This window comes from Strigops habroptila, chromosome 3 (genome assembly GCF_004027225.2).
Source record: "Strigops habroptila isolate Jane chromosome 3, bStrHab1.2.pri, whole genome shotgun sequence".
NCBI classification, from domain to species: Eukaryota; Metazoa; Chordata; class Aves; order Psittaciformes; family Psittacidae; genus Strigops; species Strigops habroptila.
The window spans coordinates 7,713,676-7,730,637 of NC_044279.2; the positions used below are offsets into that span (position 1 = coordinate 7,713,676).

Genomic DNA, 16,962 nt, shown 5'->3' on the forward strand with positions numbered 1-16,962 from the left:
ATTAGTATGACATTCAGACAAAGAATTTCTGCAAAAAGAATAAAGCCGTAAAAGGAACAAGAGCTCCAGGAATTTGCACAGGCAGAATTTGACTGCTGAAGTACACAAACTTGAAATTGTATTTACTTTATTTTCATTTCAGGAGGAAAAGTGGGTGATTTTCTTTTTTTGAGGGGGGCTACCCCCGAGGAATCCTAAAAACTATTTTATGTTTTTTGTTCGGTTGTTTTTGTTGGGGTTTTTTTCATGTATAATTGCCTGTCTTGCTTAAACACAAGAAAATGTCACCAAATATGTGTTCTGAAGATGTGCCTGCCCCCAGCCATGGGACTACCACGTCCCCTGCTCAAAAGGGACTTGGGAAGCTGTGACAACACATCCTCCTGCAAGAGGCCCTGAATATATTTGCTGTGATATTTGGACCCATGGCCATACTTAAGTTGTGCTATCCCTGAGTTCAAACTTAAGCAGGGGAGATTTAGGTTGGATATAAGGAAGAAGTTCTTCCCTGTGAGGGTGCTGAGGCGCTGACACAGGGTGCCCAGAGAAGCTGTGGCTGCCCCATCCCTGGCAGTGTTCAAGGCCAGGTTGGATGGGGCTTGGAGCAACCTGGTCCAGTGGAAGGTGTCCCTGCCTGTTGCAGGGGGGATGGAACTAGATGAGCTTAAGGTTGTTGTGGTTGTTATTATTAGTGTTATCACTATATTTCAATCATTAAGCTGTCCATATCTCAACCCATGAGTTTTCCCACTTCTACCCTTCCAATTCTCTCCCTCATTCCGCTGGGGCAGGGGAGTGAGTGAGCTGCTGTGTGATGCTCAGTTGCTGGATGGGGTTAAACCACGACAGTCCTCTAGGCTTGCTGGTCTTCCCATCTGTTCCAGTGTGATCCCATAGGTACCAGTCAGCTGGCAGTCTACAAACACCACCATCCTCAAGCCAGCCCCCTGGCTTAGCCTGAGGCCAGAAAGCGACAGTGAACAGACTCTTAATTGTTCAAATATTCCCTGCATGAAGCAAAATTTTATATGAATATTTCGTACAGGCAATTTTTAAGTAAATTGCTGCTCTCCACTGAATCTGCTCTATCCAGGAGGTGCCACCTGTGTTGGCCACTAGAAATTATGAGAATAACGCTGTTTTTCCCAGTGCAAGGTGAATGGTTTATTTGCAGTTCAATATTATCTCCTGTTTTTACTGCAGGCAGCAGCATTCTCTATTGTAAGCACTGAAATCCAGAGGAGTTTTAATTCTGTTCAGCTACACAAACACATGCACATGTTTCTCCAGTAGTCAGCAACAAAAGCAAAACAGACTCAACTTCCATAAGCATCAAACACAACCCACATACTTGAGGTACATAAAAACGTTTGGCGCAGTACAAAATTTATAGCTACTCTTTCAGTGCGAGATGCATCACAGCAAAACCGTGATTTGACAAAGTGTTTGATATTCTCATGCAGCCACTACTTCTAACAGGATTCATAAGTCACATTCCTTTAGCATATGTAACTTTAAAGGGGACTATTCACTTCATATTTAAATCTTACTATAAATTTCCCCAGAGGAAAACCCGCTAAGGATGCATTCATCCTTACCAGCCAAGGGAGACAAATGTCCAATTTACAATGATTTGGACTCAAGGATGAAAAGGAAATATTGTATATTTTCACCAAGTTTGCAAAGCTGCTGTTACAATAAAGCTCCTGTCTCCAACGAGGATCTAGGTGCCATACTAACACAAACACAGTAGCGGTGTGGTAGCATATAGATGGGTGACTGTGACCAAGCAAATAAGTTTTAGATGATCCCAGCTGATTATAGGGATGTGGGAAAGGAGATAGCAGTGAATTCCTAGCAGGAGGTTGATTCCTGGTTGTAAGGGAAAAAGAAAGCAAATCCATCTACCACTGCCAGTGATGCCCCATCCTGTGCTAAAAGCTTAGGTGCACCTTCAAAACATGACATTTCTGTTTTGTTAGATGGTTGCATTAATAGTGCAATAGGGAATGATAAGACCACCTTAACCATTAGAGTTGAAGCAGCTGAGGTTACTGTTCTTCCCCTGACACCTGGAAGTTAAATTTTATCTGCTGCAAAGCAAAGCAAACTCACTGGGACTGTCAAGGAAGAGTATAAAAAGCAGAAGGGGAGCATCCACCCTGCCAGCTACTGCATCTCAGCTGGGATGCAGTTACCGCCTACACTGGGCTGATCCCTTGAATGGCAAAGATCACCCCACAGGCTGCCATCCCTTGTTCCCCACAAGCTTAATTTTCAGCTACAGTTATCTCGGCTTCTGTCCTGAGAAAGCTTTTTTTCCCCACAGCTAGAAAAGATTATTTTTAAGAAAGACAGAGAGCTCCCAGGACAAGAGAGCCATCGATTTCTGCTTCCTAGCAAAGCCCTTTACACTCCTAAGGGAAACTTCTGATGGGAAACAGTCCCCAGAATTGGGGAACATAATATTCGTGTGTAGAAGCAAAAATAAAATCTGTTTCAGCAGTGGCCTGTGTTTTGAGACACTTTGTATTAGTTTTTAGATGAGAATATTGATGAAACCAACTTAACTCAAAAAGGGATTTGAAGATCTAATACCACCTCTCCTGTAGTCACCAATTTAGGACTCAGTAGAGCTCATACTTGCTGCTTACCAGCAGGACACTGTCAGATAATTGGATTCTGGGAATAACATAACACTTTCTCTAATCATGGCAGACTCCCCCACCAGATGTTGTGCTCTGGAAGCCCTTGCTGTGGTTTCTTGCACTGTGTTTTTGTAAATGCTGCAGCTCATAGTTGCCACAAACAGCACCACACGATAAAAATTAAGACACTTTATGTGAAGCTTTGAACGCTTCTCTGAGGGGAGGCTGCCTTCTTATTTAGGCTGGCAGAACCAGAACTGAATCTAGTAAAGCTATAGTGGAAGAGACGTGGAGGAGGGAAAACTCGCTTCTTCCCACAAGGAGGTCCTTCCAGCCCACTGCCTGGAGGAGCAAGGGACTAATCCTCTAGGATTGCTCACGTATTTTTGGAGATCCAATGGGAATCACAAGCTGCAGTTTGTTAACACACAAAATAATAAACTGAGCAGTGCTGTGGAGGATCAAAACAGCTTTAAAGGCTTCTCACGAACATATATGTTCATGTGCTGTTCACGCACTACATGTGCTGTGAGAATGCAACCTTCCCCTTCACAGGTCATCTTCTCAGTAAGTACAAATCAAACCTGTAGACGCATCTTTATGCAACAAGTATATACAAAAGATTGTTACATGAATCAGAGAAAGATACTGGAAATAAGAAAATTAAAATAAATAGAATAATAAAATAAAACCCACGAGAACACACAAACAACAGTGTGAAATTTCTTTCCTTCAGATCTTGTCATGTCTCCACGGCAAAGAGCCCAGCTAGACCTCAACAAGAAGTTACATGGGTAAAATTAACCATACGTTTTGCTGTAGCTAGATTTCTGTTTGTGTTTATCACAGAGCACCCAGCATGGCTGTGACTAAATGTCTCATGGACAAAACCAATATATCTATCTCCCTACTTCAAATGTTTAACAGCATTAACATAGTCAGATTTACAGCTTCTCCTGCATTGACTCTGTTTCTCTTTAACTTGGTGGGTTTCTTCAGACAGTAATAGAGATGTAAAAGAAAACTTGAACTGAATCAGACTGATCTGCAGTGCACTGCACCCCATTTCCTTAGATCTGACAGCAACTCCCCATCTCAAGCACTCCCCTGCACCTCCTGTGCTTTCCTTCTACAGCATCTTTAGCCCCTCGCTTGGTCTTTTGCTTATGCTTCCACCCGAGTTACATGCTGTAACCATCAGCCATAATGTCCTTTATTTATAATTAGTGTATTACCATTAGAAACATGAAATGAGAGCAAAGGTTCAGCTTTGGGAAGACACAAGGGGTCCTTTTAGATTAGTCTGGGTGCCATGTACAGGAAACGGCTCAGGAAGAAGGAGCAAGCTGCAAAAAGATGGACCTTGGTTTCTCTGAGCGCAGCTAGAGCTGACTTTTCCTGTGAGCTAGGCACTGGCTCAAGAAATGATTACTTAAAATGTCACTTGCAACGAAGCCAGATTCAGATTCTATACCACCAATTTTTCTTTCCTTTTGAGCCGAATGCAAAGCCCTGGACAATCACTACCGCCTCATCGTGAGTTTAACTAGTGTGCTAAAAAGCCACTGCCGTCAAAAAGAAGGGCAACAATACAAAATCGAGCCATTGACTTCATTGCCATTGAACTTACTGATCACATTTGCTTTTACTTCAGCATGAATGGATTCAGATCTAGAGCATTCTCAGAAGGAGGATCTTAGAAGCCAGTCATAGGGCAAAATTAACAACTGCTGATTGATCGGGATTTTAGTGATTGAATTTCCTAAAAGTAACGAGAATGTAAGAAAAACACCAATAGTAGCACATCTCTGTTTTCCCATTTGTCCAAAATTCACTGCTCTGGTATTTTTTATTTAAATAATCTTTGCCCTAGAGAAAATATTTCCTTTGACCTTTTGGGTTTACTCTACATAACATTTCTCCCCTGAAGAAGGTTCCCATCTCTGCAGAAAAGGAGGGAAAAATAAATCCAACTTCTTTCCTTTAATCCCACCTACATCCTGCATTTAAATCAGTGCACAAGATTAACCAGGTTTGGCAACAGCATTTTATGTTTTCCCAACAAGCTTTTCTGTATTAAACTCTGACTCTACAGGAATAAGCCACTCTTTTTGAAAGCTTGTTTTTCGCTTTCTGGATTCATATATGATTTTAGTTTAGCTAACTGTAAATAATCTTTTAATGAATCCACGTTCCGAGTGTTAGGGACGGTAGTGATGCTTCTGGTAGGGGACACGTGAGGAGGAAAATTCTCACATGGGTATTTAGGATCATACTGTATAAACAATTACAGCATTCAATGTCTGCAGAAAATCAAGTGGCAAATCAGCAGTGAATATCAATTATACATCTGCTGCATCGCAGAGGCAGATGGCACTTTAATTGTACATCCGAAACATTATGGACAATTTTCCTCACCCCAGTCTCATTGAAATAGTGGTTTCAACACCTAAAAATATCAAGGCAGGATATATGCACAATGACTCATCTAAGAATTCATTTCAGTTTGGAAATAAATATTCCACCAGTAAACCAATAATAATCTCCAAGATTCATAGCTCATATGCAGCAATTCATAAGTACTGTCTTCATCTAGGTAAAAACTTTTATTGATGAAAAGCAATAGGGCAACTGTATGGGTCACACCACTCATCTCAGAGTGCGAAATTGTCAAAGAGTTTGAAGATCAATGAGCAGATTGCATCTGTAGAAATTGGAAATGTCATGGAGATAAGTGAAATAATATGGATTTATACTCTCCTCCCAGCTTGATCCTAAGAGAAGAAATATCAAGTCCTTCTCCCTTGGACATCAATGGTTTTCTGCAACGGGGGAAGTTTTATGGAACTTAAACAGTCTCAGCTACAGCTACTGACCACAGAAAAATCAATTGGCACCAGCCTGCGTATGAAAGAATGACTCTGGCTACCCAGAGACAGTTGTGTTAATGCACAAATACCAGAAGTGTTGTGAATGCTCACTTAATTAAAGATTATTAAAAATTAAAACTGAGTGCTCTCTTATTCAGAGATGACTATATATTATTCTGTTTGCATAGCTGTTGTCAAGCCACACCTGCTTTATTATACAGGGACAATAATGCAGATTTCAAATAGGATTTTTTCTTTACTCCCATTATATACAAAACTGGGCTTTTCATTTGTCTGCACGGTCATAAAGTCTTAAAATGTCCAGTAGGTCTCAGACATCAGTTTACTTTTCATCATGCAAGTGATGCACTCATTTCCTCCTCTTCTCTGCAAATACATGTGGGGCTAGCCACAACAGACATGTTTTATTTGCAGTGTGAGGACAGATACAATTTCTTGGGAGAAATGTAGAAAGTTAATTATCAAAATCTGTATTTATAAGTGGTATCTCAGGTAGATCACTACACAAAGACAAAGCAAACAGGAACATTCAAAAGAGGATGCATGTCCAAGACACCAGACACCTCTGGCCTTTGCAGCTAAGGTTTAATTCCTACCAGTGAATCAAAGCTCACAGGGAAATTTCACATGGATGATTCTTTATTTAGCTCTTCAAACTTATATTGTGCATCCAAACTCAAGAAACTCCCTAAAATAACCTAAGTACTACCTGGCCAAAGAAGTAGATCTTCAATGAAAAAATCAGTTGAAATATACCCACAGTACAAAAATATTTGTGTTGGAAGCAATCTAAGCAGCACGTTTAGTTTTTTCCTTCTTGCAAGTGGACAGCAGAGACTGATTCTGATATTAGACACAGAGGAGGAAGAGAATTAAAGAGGAACAATCCATCGGTAAAGGACTCTGAACAAATAAGCCTTTCTTTATATACTGCAGTGAGGCAAACTGAGTTTTTATATTAATCGATAGGGCAATACAGGTCTCTTCATACGGAATTATTTAACTACTGATTCCAATACAAATTTCAAAGTGGGAAAAAAAACCACTGCTAGGAACTTCAGCAAGTTACAAAACTTCCCCATCATTTTCTTGTGCCATAACTGTGCTTTCTGCTGTCTGCAATTTTGTCTATTTAGAGCTGAAGTGCTTCCTTGCCATGTCATTAAAGCCAACAGTCTCAGAATACTGATTCAAGGACTTTTGTCCACGTTAAATACCCTATTTTAAACACGTGATTAGAGAAAACAGGATTCAACATAAAGCTGTATTTAATATAGTAAATAAGTGTATTATTATTAATATTCTTAGAACTTTCATTTTTTAACTCTTGTTTTCAATAGAAACATCACCTTGCTGCTCTGGGGACTCTGACCTATAGAGCTGTTTGATGGAGAGCACAAAAGCAAACCTCCTTATAGCTCCTGCTTGATGTAGAAATTAGAATCCCTTCTGGAGGCAGTAGAATAACTAGAACAAAGGCTGGTTTTCGTGAGAAGGCTGATTTTGGTCCACCACCAAAACCTTGGAAACTCAATCCAAGCCTGAGATATCAGGACACAAAACACATGGTCTAACATGTAGCAGCAACCACCCCATTTTCCTTAGTCTGTGTCCATGCCTTGCTGCTAAAGAAGACAACAAGAGGGATCGGTTGGGGTTTTGCTCAGTAGTTTCCAGCCCCTGGGATAGCCAGTAAGAACCTGTGCCAATCCTTTGGGAAGGCCAACATTTTTGACCACATAAAGCCAGATCATCATCCTCTCAAACACTTCAATTGATTGGTCTCTGTTAAGAAAGTGGCTAAAATCTAATCCCCTGAAAATCAATGTAAATGTGGAATAATTGGGGACAGCCTTTGTTCTCAGATCTCTGAAACGAGACCAGGACAAGGAAAATGGGTTTTTGAAAAGCTCATTCCAACTTCTTTCTATTACAATAGCTCATATAACAGCAGTAATAATGACCTTCACCAGATATTTCTTTGAGTACTAATGACCTAGGGTTAATGGTCCAAGGCATAGTTTTATGCAGTTAACTATCACAGCCAGCAATTAATTACCAGGAAATACAATGAGTTTTGACCACTATGGCTAGATTAGCCTGGTAGTATTAAAAAATGAAAAACATTTCAATCTTATTTACTGTGAAGCTGTCCTAGATTTTACTTTACTATATTGAACTAAAAAAAAAAACCTTGAACCTATATTAAGCCAAACATATGTTCTACCACACTCCTCCATTACTTTACACAAATTATGGGGAGCCAAAGCCTAGCGTCTTGCAGTATGAGGATTATCACAGCCTGCCCACAGATAGGAAAATATTGTGGAGCAGGGCTCAGTGTGAATTCTGCTTCTGCACCCTGCAAATAATTTTCAGCTCTCTGGTGACTGTACATGGATTGAGAGAAGAGAGGATAGCAAAGGATGCACTGCAGAGAGCAACCCTTCATTGACAAAAGGCGGGTAAGGATAAGATGGGAATGGGATAGTCTGTTTTACCAAGTTCCATGGTGCCCTAGTATCTCTCTAACTGATTTACAAAGAATATCAGGGTAGATTATTTTTGCACCCCGATTCATGCTTTCACAGTTTACTTCATTACATTTTTTTATTTCAGCAAGGCTTTTGCAACATGCCCTGAGACCACAGCACCTTGGGCTCAAGTCTCATTGTTCCTGGTTAGTTGTTGGTATTATTGCATGATCATTAGCTTTGGATCATTAGCATCAGAGACCTGAAAGGCTAAGGCCAGGCACTAGAACTAGCACTAGGAGGTGCTGGCTTTAATTTGGTGGTTAACAGCTTTAATACTATGAAGGATGTAAAAAACTGATAAAATTTTGTGTGCAGATCCATTCCTCTAAATAGGTTTCTGGCATTCACTATGGGTTTTGTTTCCATCAAATACAGATAGACACTTCTGTATGTCTCTTCATGCCTAGGAGGCTTCTTAAGAAAGATCTGGTATTGCAATGTCTTCCAGTAGGGCTTTGGAAATGCCACTTGATCTCTGCTGGACAAGTGTGTGTTTGTTAGCAGAGCTCTCAGTAGAACTACCCAATATGATATGACCTTTCAAACAGGCAAGCAGGAACCTTGCTGCATGTGCTTTGAGAGTTTCAGCTTCAGGCCAACACAGGAATTCACCTAAACAAGAAAATTCATCTCACTTGAAGGTGATGATGGGTTCAGGTTAGTTTGATACTCTGTGCCATTAAAACCTGTTTGTGAAATGACTGATTTCAACTCACTTCTGCAAGTTTCTGTGCCTGTTGATATTTAAAAGCAGAGAGAATTGTGGGGCAAAATAAATGCATCTGCCTGGAGGGGTGCAGGGGAAATGTTTACCCAAGGTTTGCCAGTGATGGCAGAGGTGAGAATACCCATTCCTCAGCTGCATTTATGGAGACACGGAGAGCCAGGGACAGCATGCTGCCTGGGGAGAGCCCAAACCTCAGTCCAGTCCCTCTGACAGACCCCACATCCAGCTGGTGGCTTCTGTTTTCAGTGAGACACATGAAGTGAAGTGGCCATCGCATAAGTACCCACAGGATCGTCTACCTGAGCACGGCACCTATAGGCACCAAATCACAAAACCTTGCCTTTTCATGGGATGTACTGAGGAAGAAGCCGTGTGGGACTTCGGTACATCTCTGAGCCCTGATGTGCGAACCACACTAGCCTGTCGGAGGTCTGGATTGTTGCCATACTGAGAAATTATGAGTACAGTAATTATGGGAGTATGACATTTGTAACCAGAAGGCAAAGAATTGAAAAATTGCAAAAGCCCAATGGTACAAGTCTTGCTAGTGTATTAGTAGCTATTCACAGCCTCGCATTTAAATTGTGGCAATTACAGCATTTTTAACATTTTGTTTTGCTTTAGGGATATCAGTCAAGCTTTCCAATGCATTTTATTTTTGAAAAGTGAGAGTGACGTTATTCTTTTTTATATTGTCAAAAGGAGTTGTCATATTTAGTAATCTTTTCAATCTGTTAATATGTTACTTTCCTCCTAATTGTAGAAAGACTCCAATTAATCATAATGATCATTTATTCAAGTGCCCACTAATTCCCTTGTGCAAATAGCAATGCTGTAGAGCATCGGGGAAAAAAAATCAATAGCCACATCTCTGATGAAATAATTTTGTCAGTCATTCAGAATGAGCAGCTGGCACAAGCCATATTCACAATAAAAATATATATAATAAACCAGTTATCCTTCTTACTCCTGTTTTAAAGCGTAGTAATAATTAGGAGAATTCAGATGCGCAAACATTATGGTCTGCTTCTTCCACAGAGGAACAAGGAAAGGAAAATTAATGGCATGCACTGGAGTAGAATCAAAGCGATAATGATTTTGCAGTCCTGCAGCTCAGATGGGTAAAAGGTGACATCCACCACAGGGAAGCCAAGAGTAATTCCAGGGAGTGTTTAATCTCATTCAGCTGAATTAAATCACCATGTTTGAAGTCTTACTGTGAGTTTACGGAGACATACAGGAAAGTTCAGATCTAATTCTGTGCTAAAGAGGAACTTATCAACAAGAAATGGCTGAATTCCCGGTTCACAGTAGCGAGCAACCACAAAGCACCAAGCAGGATTTTGCTACTCCCATCCCATTCTCTAAAAGAGCAACCAGCACAGCTCAGCTATTGCTATTTGTGAAGCCCATTATCAAATTACTGCCTGGCTGGAGCAAGGAATGAGCCACAGAGGAAGGGAGATTCCTGCTGGCACAGCTCCTTCCCAGTGACCTCAGGTGTCACGGTGCATGGTTGTCTCCTGCCCAGACCTTCTGGGAAGGCTGTGGATGAGACCCTCACACCTGCACAGTGGAAACATGTGCATGGAGAGGGCTGCGTAATCACTGCTCCTTGTATATATTCAAGTATCGCCACAGACTTCATTTTGGGCATGAAGCTGAAGAGGGCCAGATGTCAACAATGCAGCTGATTCCTGTGGGAAGGGGTTATTCATTCCCATGCAATGCTGCTTACACTCAGACCCATGTATTGGTCATGCACTGCTGACATGTCACACTGCTTCGACATCAGATGAGAGCTGCATTAACCTCTATACCATGCAATGGTAAGGAATGAGTGAGGTTTGTTTTTATGGAAGAAGCATGCCAAGCGTAGCTTCCCTTCCAGGTCAACATGGTCTGCAAATGAGGTCGCAGCAAGGAGGTTTGACTGTCAAGGGCTTTTGCATATGCTGTCAACATAGAGATAATTTAAGCCTGAGATGAGAGAGGCAGGAAATGACCTCATCCTTCTACTGTAACCTTGCTGATCCCAAAGGTTTTAATATGATCCCCCAAGCTGAGCTGTGCTGCTGCAATCTGCCTAGGGGTTTGAGTGGGACAGAACATAGCTTTATGGTGTGTAGGGTCAGCCCTAGGTCTAAATGGGGCTTAGAAGCTCTATGTCTTTTTAGTTATCAAATTGGCCTTCAAAAGTTGTCCTGGTTTAAACCACGACACAAGGGCAGGCTGCAGCCATAAAAGCTTAGTAGTCAAACATATGAAATGATTTGTGAAATAATTTATGAAATACCCAGAACATTGTCAAGTCCAACACCTCAGAAGCCAATCAAGCAGAGCATGGCCCTCATGGCGTTTAGAAAGGATACAGTTAAATCTGAGTGTGTTTGAAGGGTAATCCTACAGAGTTCAGTGCTGTGTTTCAGAATAATAATCAGATCCAGAATTATGTTGGTTTTTTTGAGGACTCCACCTTGAGGGAGGCAAGGATGATTCAGGAGAACCCTCTTTGAAAGAAGCACAGCAGCAAACTGAGATTTTCAGTGGATGACACTCAGATGTATGCTAAGGTTTAGAAACAGCAATTCTCACATGTCTTCCTGCTGAGGGTGTCTGCCTTAGACACCCACTGCAATACCTTCAAACCAATAGAACAAGGAAACACCAAGGCTGGCAGCCCCGATAGTGGACTGGCTAATTGCTCACTCTTCGTCCTGGGCATTGTGAACACCATGGGCTGAGTTAATGCTCCAAATTCCCTGTTGGCAACTTTTTCTCTCTGAACAACAGAGATAACTGAGTGTCATGTAGTGAAGGTCACCTAAGATATCTCACATGCAACTCTATTCCAGCCTCAGTGAATGCAACTCAGACACAAAATAATGAATTTTAGAGTGTGAAAGCATCACACAGTCCCCTGAAATGAAAGATGCTCTTCCAAACACAAGTAGTTATCATTAATTTACAAGTGCACTTGTTTTCTAAATGGTAGATTGTTATTTCTTCAAGGAAAGATTTATATATACAGACGGGAGAGAAAAGCCAGTTTGTAAACACGGAAAATACTTCAATAAGGTAGAGGGGGTGAGAGGAGCCAGCTGGAGCTCCAGCTTTTCTGGAAACAGAAATCCATGCTCTTCTTCCCTACTGTTTTAAGATCATTCTAGATTAATTGGTATACGCTGAGCTGTATACCTTGCTCACCTGAACCTCCACTGTCATTTAACACACATTAATTAGTGTTAGAGTTATGACCTACCGTAGTTTGAAGGTCAAGTTCCTAAGATCTGCTTTCATGAGACGCAGTAATGTCATCTCAGGAGACATCAAGTATCATAACTTATTGTGCTGTTAAAATCTGTGCAATCAATATGTCTGCAGCTTTAAAATTTTACAATATACTAATAAGAGAGGCATAAAATCTTACTGGTATTTCACTTACTCCCATCAGCATTAATGATCTTAACACAGCAGGTGTTATCATTCCTAACAAGACATGGTATTTGCTATTTCATGCTTAGATGCTCCCTCCTCTTGGTTCACAGAAGCTGAGGAAGCTCTATTTTAATGATTTGATAATGCTACAGGCAGAGCCACTTTGGGGTCAGTTCAGCCCAATTTCCTCCATGAACCAGGCAACATCCCTCATCTACTGTGATCTTTGCAGCAAGGTAAAGGCAAGAGTTTTACAGACCTGGCACAGTCTAGAATCATTTGTAATACAAGTCATTTAACAGAATGGAGAAGCAGCGGTTCTATTTGCAGATTGCAGTCTTTGTATGGAATCAACACATTTATGTCAGGAAAATATGTGTTTAAGATGAAATTCTTCATTGAGCCTTTTCCCTGGCCTAAAACTGAAAAAAAAAAAAAAGGGAAAAAGAATCACTGAAAGCAGGTAAAAAACCCCAAACACCTGAGTATAAAGCTGCCTAGAAAACAAGATCAAAATAAAAACAGATTTAATTTAGATTAGTTCATTGTAGGGTCAATTTTTTTTTCACTAAACTGAAGCAGGATCTGCCCACCTAAGGCTGCAGGTTTAGTGAGACCTACTGGTGTGCTAATGGCTGCAGAAGCAATGTGCATCTCCCCACTGACCTGCTGTCTGCGAACTGCTTTAGGCCACATCAGCTCCGTGTCCTGGGTAGCGTTTAGGAGGCACAGGTAAGTCATTGTGAGTTGCCATCATAGCTGGCACTTGGAAATGCTGCTAGGTCCCTTGTGCAGCTTTAGCTGCTGGGGCATACTGATGCTTGATACCTATGTCCTATAGATGGTCCTTTTATAGGAAGGAAACCCCATACCCTGGACATGTCCATCTTTCTTAATTGACCAAAAAGAAATCTGGGATGAGCAAATTCCTATTTTGGATCACTCAATTCATCAAGTTCCAGGGAAGTCAGTTAATGGCTCTGTACCTTGGTTTCTTTACCTGCAACACAAAGTGCTTTGAGGTACCCCACTGAGAGGAGATATTTTCAGACTAAGTATGATGCAGCACTGCCAAATGCTGCTGGTGATTGGTTCTCATAAAAAGTGGATAGTTGGATGCACATTCTGCATCCTATTGCAGGAGGAATGCAGTACTGAAATACTCCTCATTGCTAAAACAAAACTCTCTCAATGGAAAAAGTCCATCAGAGTATTAAAAGCTACTTCTGCAGACTTCCTGAAGACATCCAATTCCTTTAATCTCTGGACAGTGGCAGTTTTAGAAGAGATGCAATTATAGCTGCTCATTGTGGGATGCATTATGCAAGAATTTGTTATTGATTCAAGGGGATCCTGCTCAAGCTTGCAATCAAAGCCAAGGCAAAGCAGAGGGAAAAGGATGAGGTTTCCATACTTAACTAATCTGATTCACAACTCAAGAAAAATTTAAGGCAAAAGAAGCAGTTTTCAAAGTGGAGCATTTTACACATCAAAATCCCCTTTTCCACACCCATAACCAGCCTCTAGCACCAGACCATCCTGAAGCAGATCCCAGAGAGTTACACAAGTCCTCTCACAATCCAGAAATACATCCCCACCACCCCAACCATCCATGGGGTCAAAGTCAAGGACTCCTTTGGCTGTGGACCCCCAACTCAACCCAGTCCATCCTCACAGGGCTAGGAGACCACAGCAGCCCTGTCCAAGGCTGTGGCCAAGGTGATGAGACTCGAGGGGTCCAGATTACAGGCCAGAGCTGTAGAAACACCTGACCCACCTCAAAATTACAACTCGGATGAGGCCGTGTAGCCACAGAAAGCCATATTTTAAGAGGAAAAATCTGTGGGCAGCTTGGCACCACACCAGAGTTTGACAAGGTCTGTTCAAGGAGTACTGAGGCTGGGGGAGGAGAGGTTTAACTTGAGAATTAAGAGGTTAGTGAAACTAAAAGCATATATAGACCAAACAGTGACACAGGGGTGACAAGCAGTCATCAATTTATCTTTGAAGGAGAAATAGAAAGAGGCCATTTAAAAAGGCAGGAAGGCCGGAGGTAAGCAAGAGGAAATAAAATGAGCTTAGGCAGCAAGTCAGTCACTGGCAAATATAAAACAAACCATGCGGAGGCTTAATAGCATGTTTAGCATTTTGAGTAATGGACATAAAATTTGCTTTTCTCAACTTGACCTTTGTTAACAACCTTAGGCATGACAGGGCTATTATCCTGCAGCATTCCCTTTACTAAACTCATCATGTCCCTGAGTGCTAGGGACCATTTCCTAATACAATCAGCAGAGAGATCAGTAATAATAATTATATAAATACATATACAATGCATCTATATCTCTGCATTCACACACACACACACGTGCACGCACACGTGTTCTTTGCTTCTAACAACTCTCCAGTGGAAACATTACAGTGACATTTAGGCAGAAAAATATCCATCAGATTTCTTACATTAAAAACATCCCTGATACTGTGCATAGAAAATGGCAACAAGAGTAGAAGAAAGGGAATAAAACATAACTCAGTAAAGCTAAACAAATAATTTTCCCCCCAAAAGGGTTAATTTTAATTGCAGCATGACAATGGCATGTTTCTGGACTCAGCCACGTGTTTTGCTAAATAATCTTCTTTAAAATATTATAAATATGCAGAACTTTGAGAAGTAGGTCAATGGCTCAACATGTTGCAGCAAATAGCTCGGATAAATACCAGTCATCACCCTGTGGTCTGCAGTCAGTGGCAGGTCTAACACACTCTGCAGCTAGTTGCATGGCGATTCACTGCATTAGAGGATCATTCCCCAAATGACACAACATCTGAGTACATGGTCACAGCTAACAACATAACCAACAGAAATCAAACTCTCCCTCTCATGGTTTAAGTTGTCTCACAGCCAGCAAGGGCAAAAGCAGGAGAAAGCAGAAGGACATGAGGATTCAAGACACTGATATAATGAACACAAATAAAAGCTACAGCTCAGGATAAACCCCAAATACAAGTGCCAGCTCTGCCAGAAAGGTGACTTCAAAACACTGCTTTAAACATTGGTCCAGATGCATTAAAACCCATCATTGGAAGAATGTCTCTGTGTAAGCACCAGACAAACCATCTGCAAAGTTCCCCGGGACCTCTAAAAGCCAAGTGGTGGTTCATACAAAATCCTCCCATGGATTTGGTGCCCTGAATCCGTGCGGTGCAGCTCCCCTTGCCCACCCCCCCTTCCCAAACGGATTTTAAAGAGCACTTACCATCAGCAAGCTCAGAGCAGATTCGGGAGCACGCTGCACAGCCATCTCCTCTCTTCCTATGTACAAATCCTCCCCACGACTCACTCAGCCCTCGGCCCTCCGTCACAGCAAAGCATCCACAGAGCCCACAGCTAACTGCAGGGAGAGAAACCCCAAATCAGGGTCGGAGAGCATTTGCAAGAGGAGGAGAGGATGGATGAGGGGGTGGGGAGGAGAGGAGGGAAGGAAATAACCTTCTCAGCCAGGGAAAGAAGCTTAAGCTAGGCCAAATTTTACACTAGAGAGAAGAGGAAAATGAAATGGAGAGCCTGCTGGAGGAACAAGATATCGGGAACTGCAGGATATTTAAAGCTCAGGTGCACGCCGCCACAGTGAGCAGCAGCAACACAGGACACGTATCAAACACCTACATGACAGGTTAGGTCCAAGCCAGCCTCCCCCTGCCCCAGCACACAGACTATAATGAATTGCTGTTAATTGCCACTCTCCTTCCTCCGCCTAAGCAAATGCCTATGTAGCATAAAACTGCCATGCCCCTGACTTTGCATCTCCCTGCCTGCCCTGGCGATGTTAGCGCAGAAACAATGTCAAATATCACAACGTACCGCTTCCAACAGGGTCAAACCTCTTCTCTCTTCTTGCAAAGCCCTGCTTCGCCTGGTTTTGAAAGCAGACACCTGCATAATACAGACATGAGCAACGAGTGAGAGGAGCCAGAACCAGGAAGCACTCGGCGTTCACTTGAGAACAACAATTACCGTTATCATATTCAAGCAAGAGCTGGGTTAACGTGCTGACCCTTTTCACCTTACAACACCCCCACCACCACCAAAGGAAAGTCTCTTCCTCCTCCTCTCCAAATGGACTCAGCTCCCCGTGGAGCTAACACACTTCCCAGAAACATGTAATTACACAGGCTGTTGTGTTAGCGCTCTGATCACGCTGCCTATACCGCATGGAAACGGCAGCCAGGCAGCATCCCCCCCCCCCCCCCTTCCCTCCCTTTGCAAGGAGACATGCTGCAATCCCCCGCCGAGCTCCTGTGGCTCAGGGAGCTGGAGACAGCTAATTGGGAAAATGGGGCCGGTTAAGACACAACGACAAATTAGCCTTGAAAGTAAGTCCCTTGTTTAAACATGAGCTGTAAATGGGAGACAGCTTTCTGAAAGCCTCTAAAAATAGAGCATCCTGGTAGGAAGGCCAGTACTCTCACCTAGATGTGTCCTGCCAGACCTGTAGGACCCCTGTTTTGTAGGGCTCATAATCCTCAGTGCATCAACTCTCGCACCTCCCCTCTGAACAAGCAGAATTTTGGCTTCATTTCCTAAAATGTTAGGCTTCGTGTAATGACAATGTCTGTTCATCTGCCAACTCCTACCTGCACATTCCCCTCTTCCTCCACCTCCGTGATTTTGGAACCCAGTTAAAAGTTTCAGACAAATTCAAGCAAAGCTGAATTCTCTG

The 16,962-nt window shown here is 42.1% G+C and overlaps 1 protein-coding gene across 1 annotated transcript in view; it reads right to left on the bottom strand.

The window, feature by feature from the left end:
* Positions 1–16,353, bottom strand: part of FRMD4A (FERM domain containing 4A) — a 372,724-nt gene extending 356,371 nt beyond the window's left edge. The window contains exons 1-3 of the mRNA XM_030478613.1: positions 16,257–16,353; positions 16,104–16,175; positions 15,499–15,633 (exon numbers count right to left, since the gene is read on the bottom strand). Of these exons, the coding sequence (XP_030334473.1) occupies positions 15,499–15,543 (45 nt within the window). The 5' untranslated portion in view covers positions 15,544–15,633; positions 16,104–16,175; positions 16,257–16,353. The remainder of the gene's footprint in view (positions 1–15,498; positions 15,634–16,103; positions 16,176–16,256) is intronic.
* Positions 16,354–16,962: the final 609 nt, after the last annotated feature.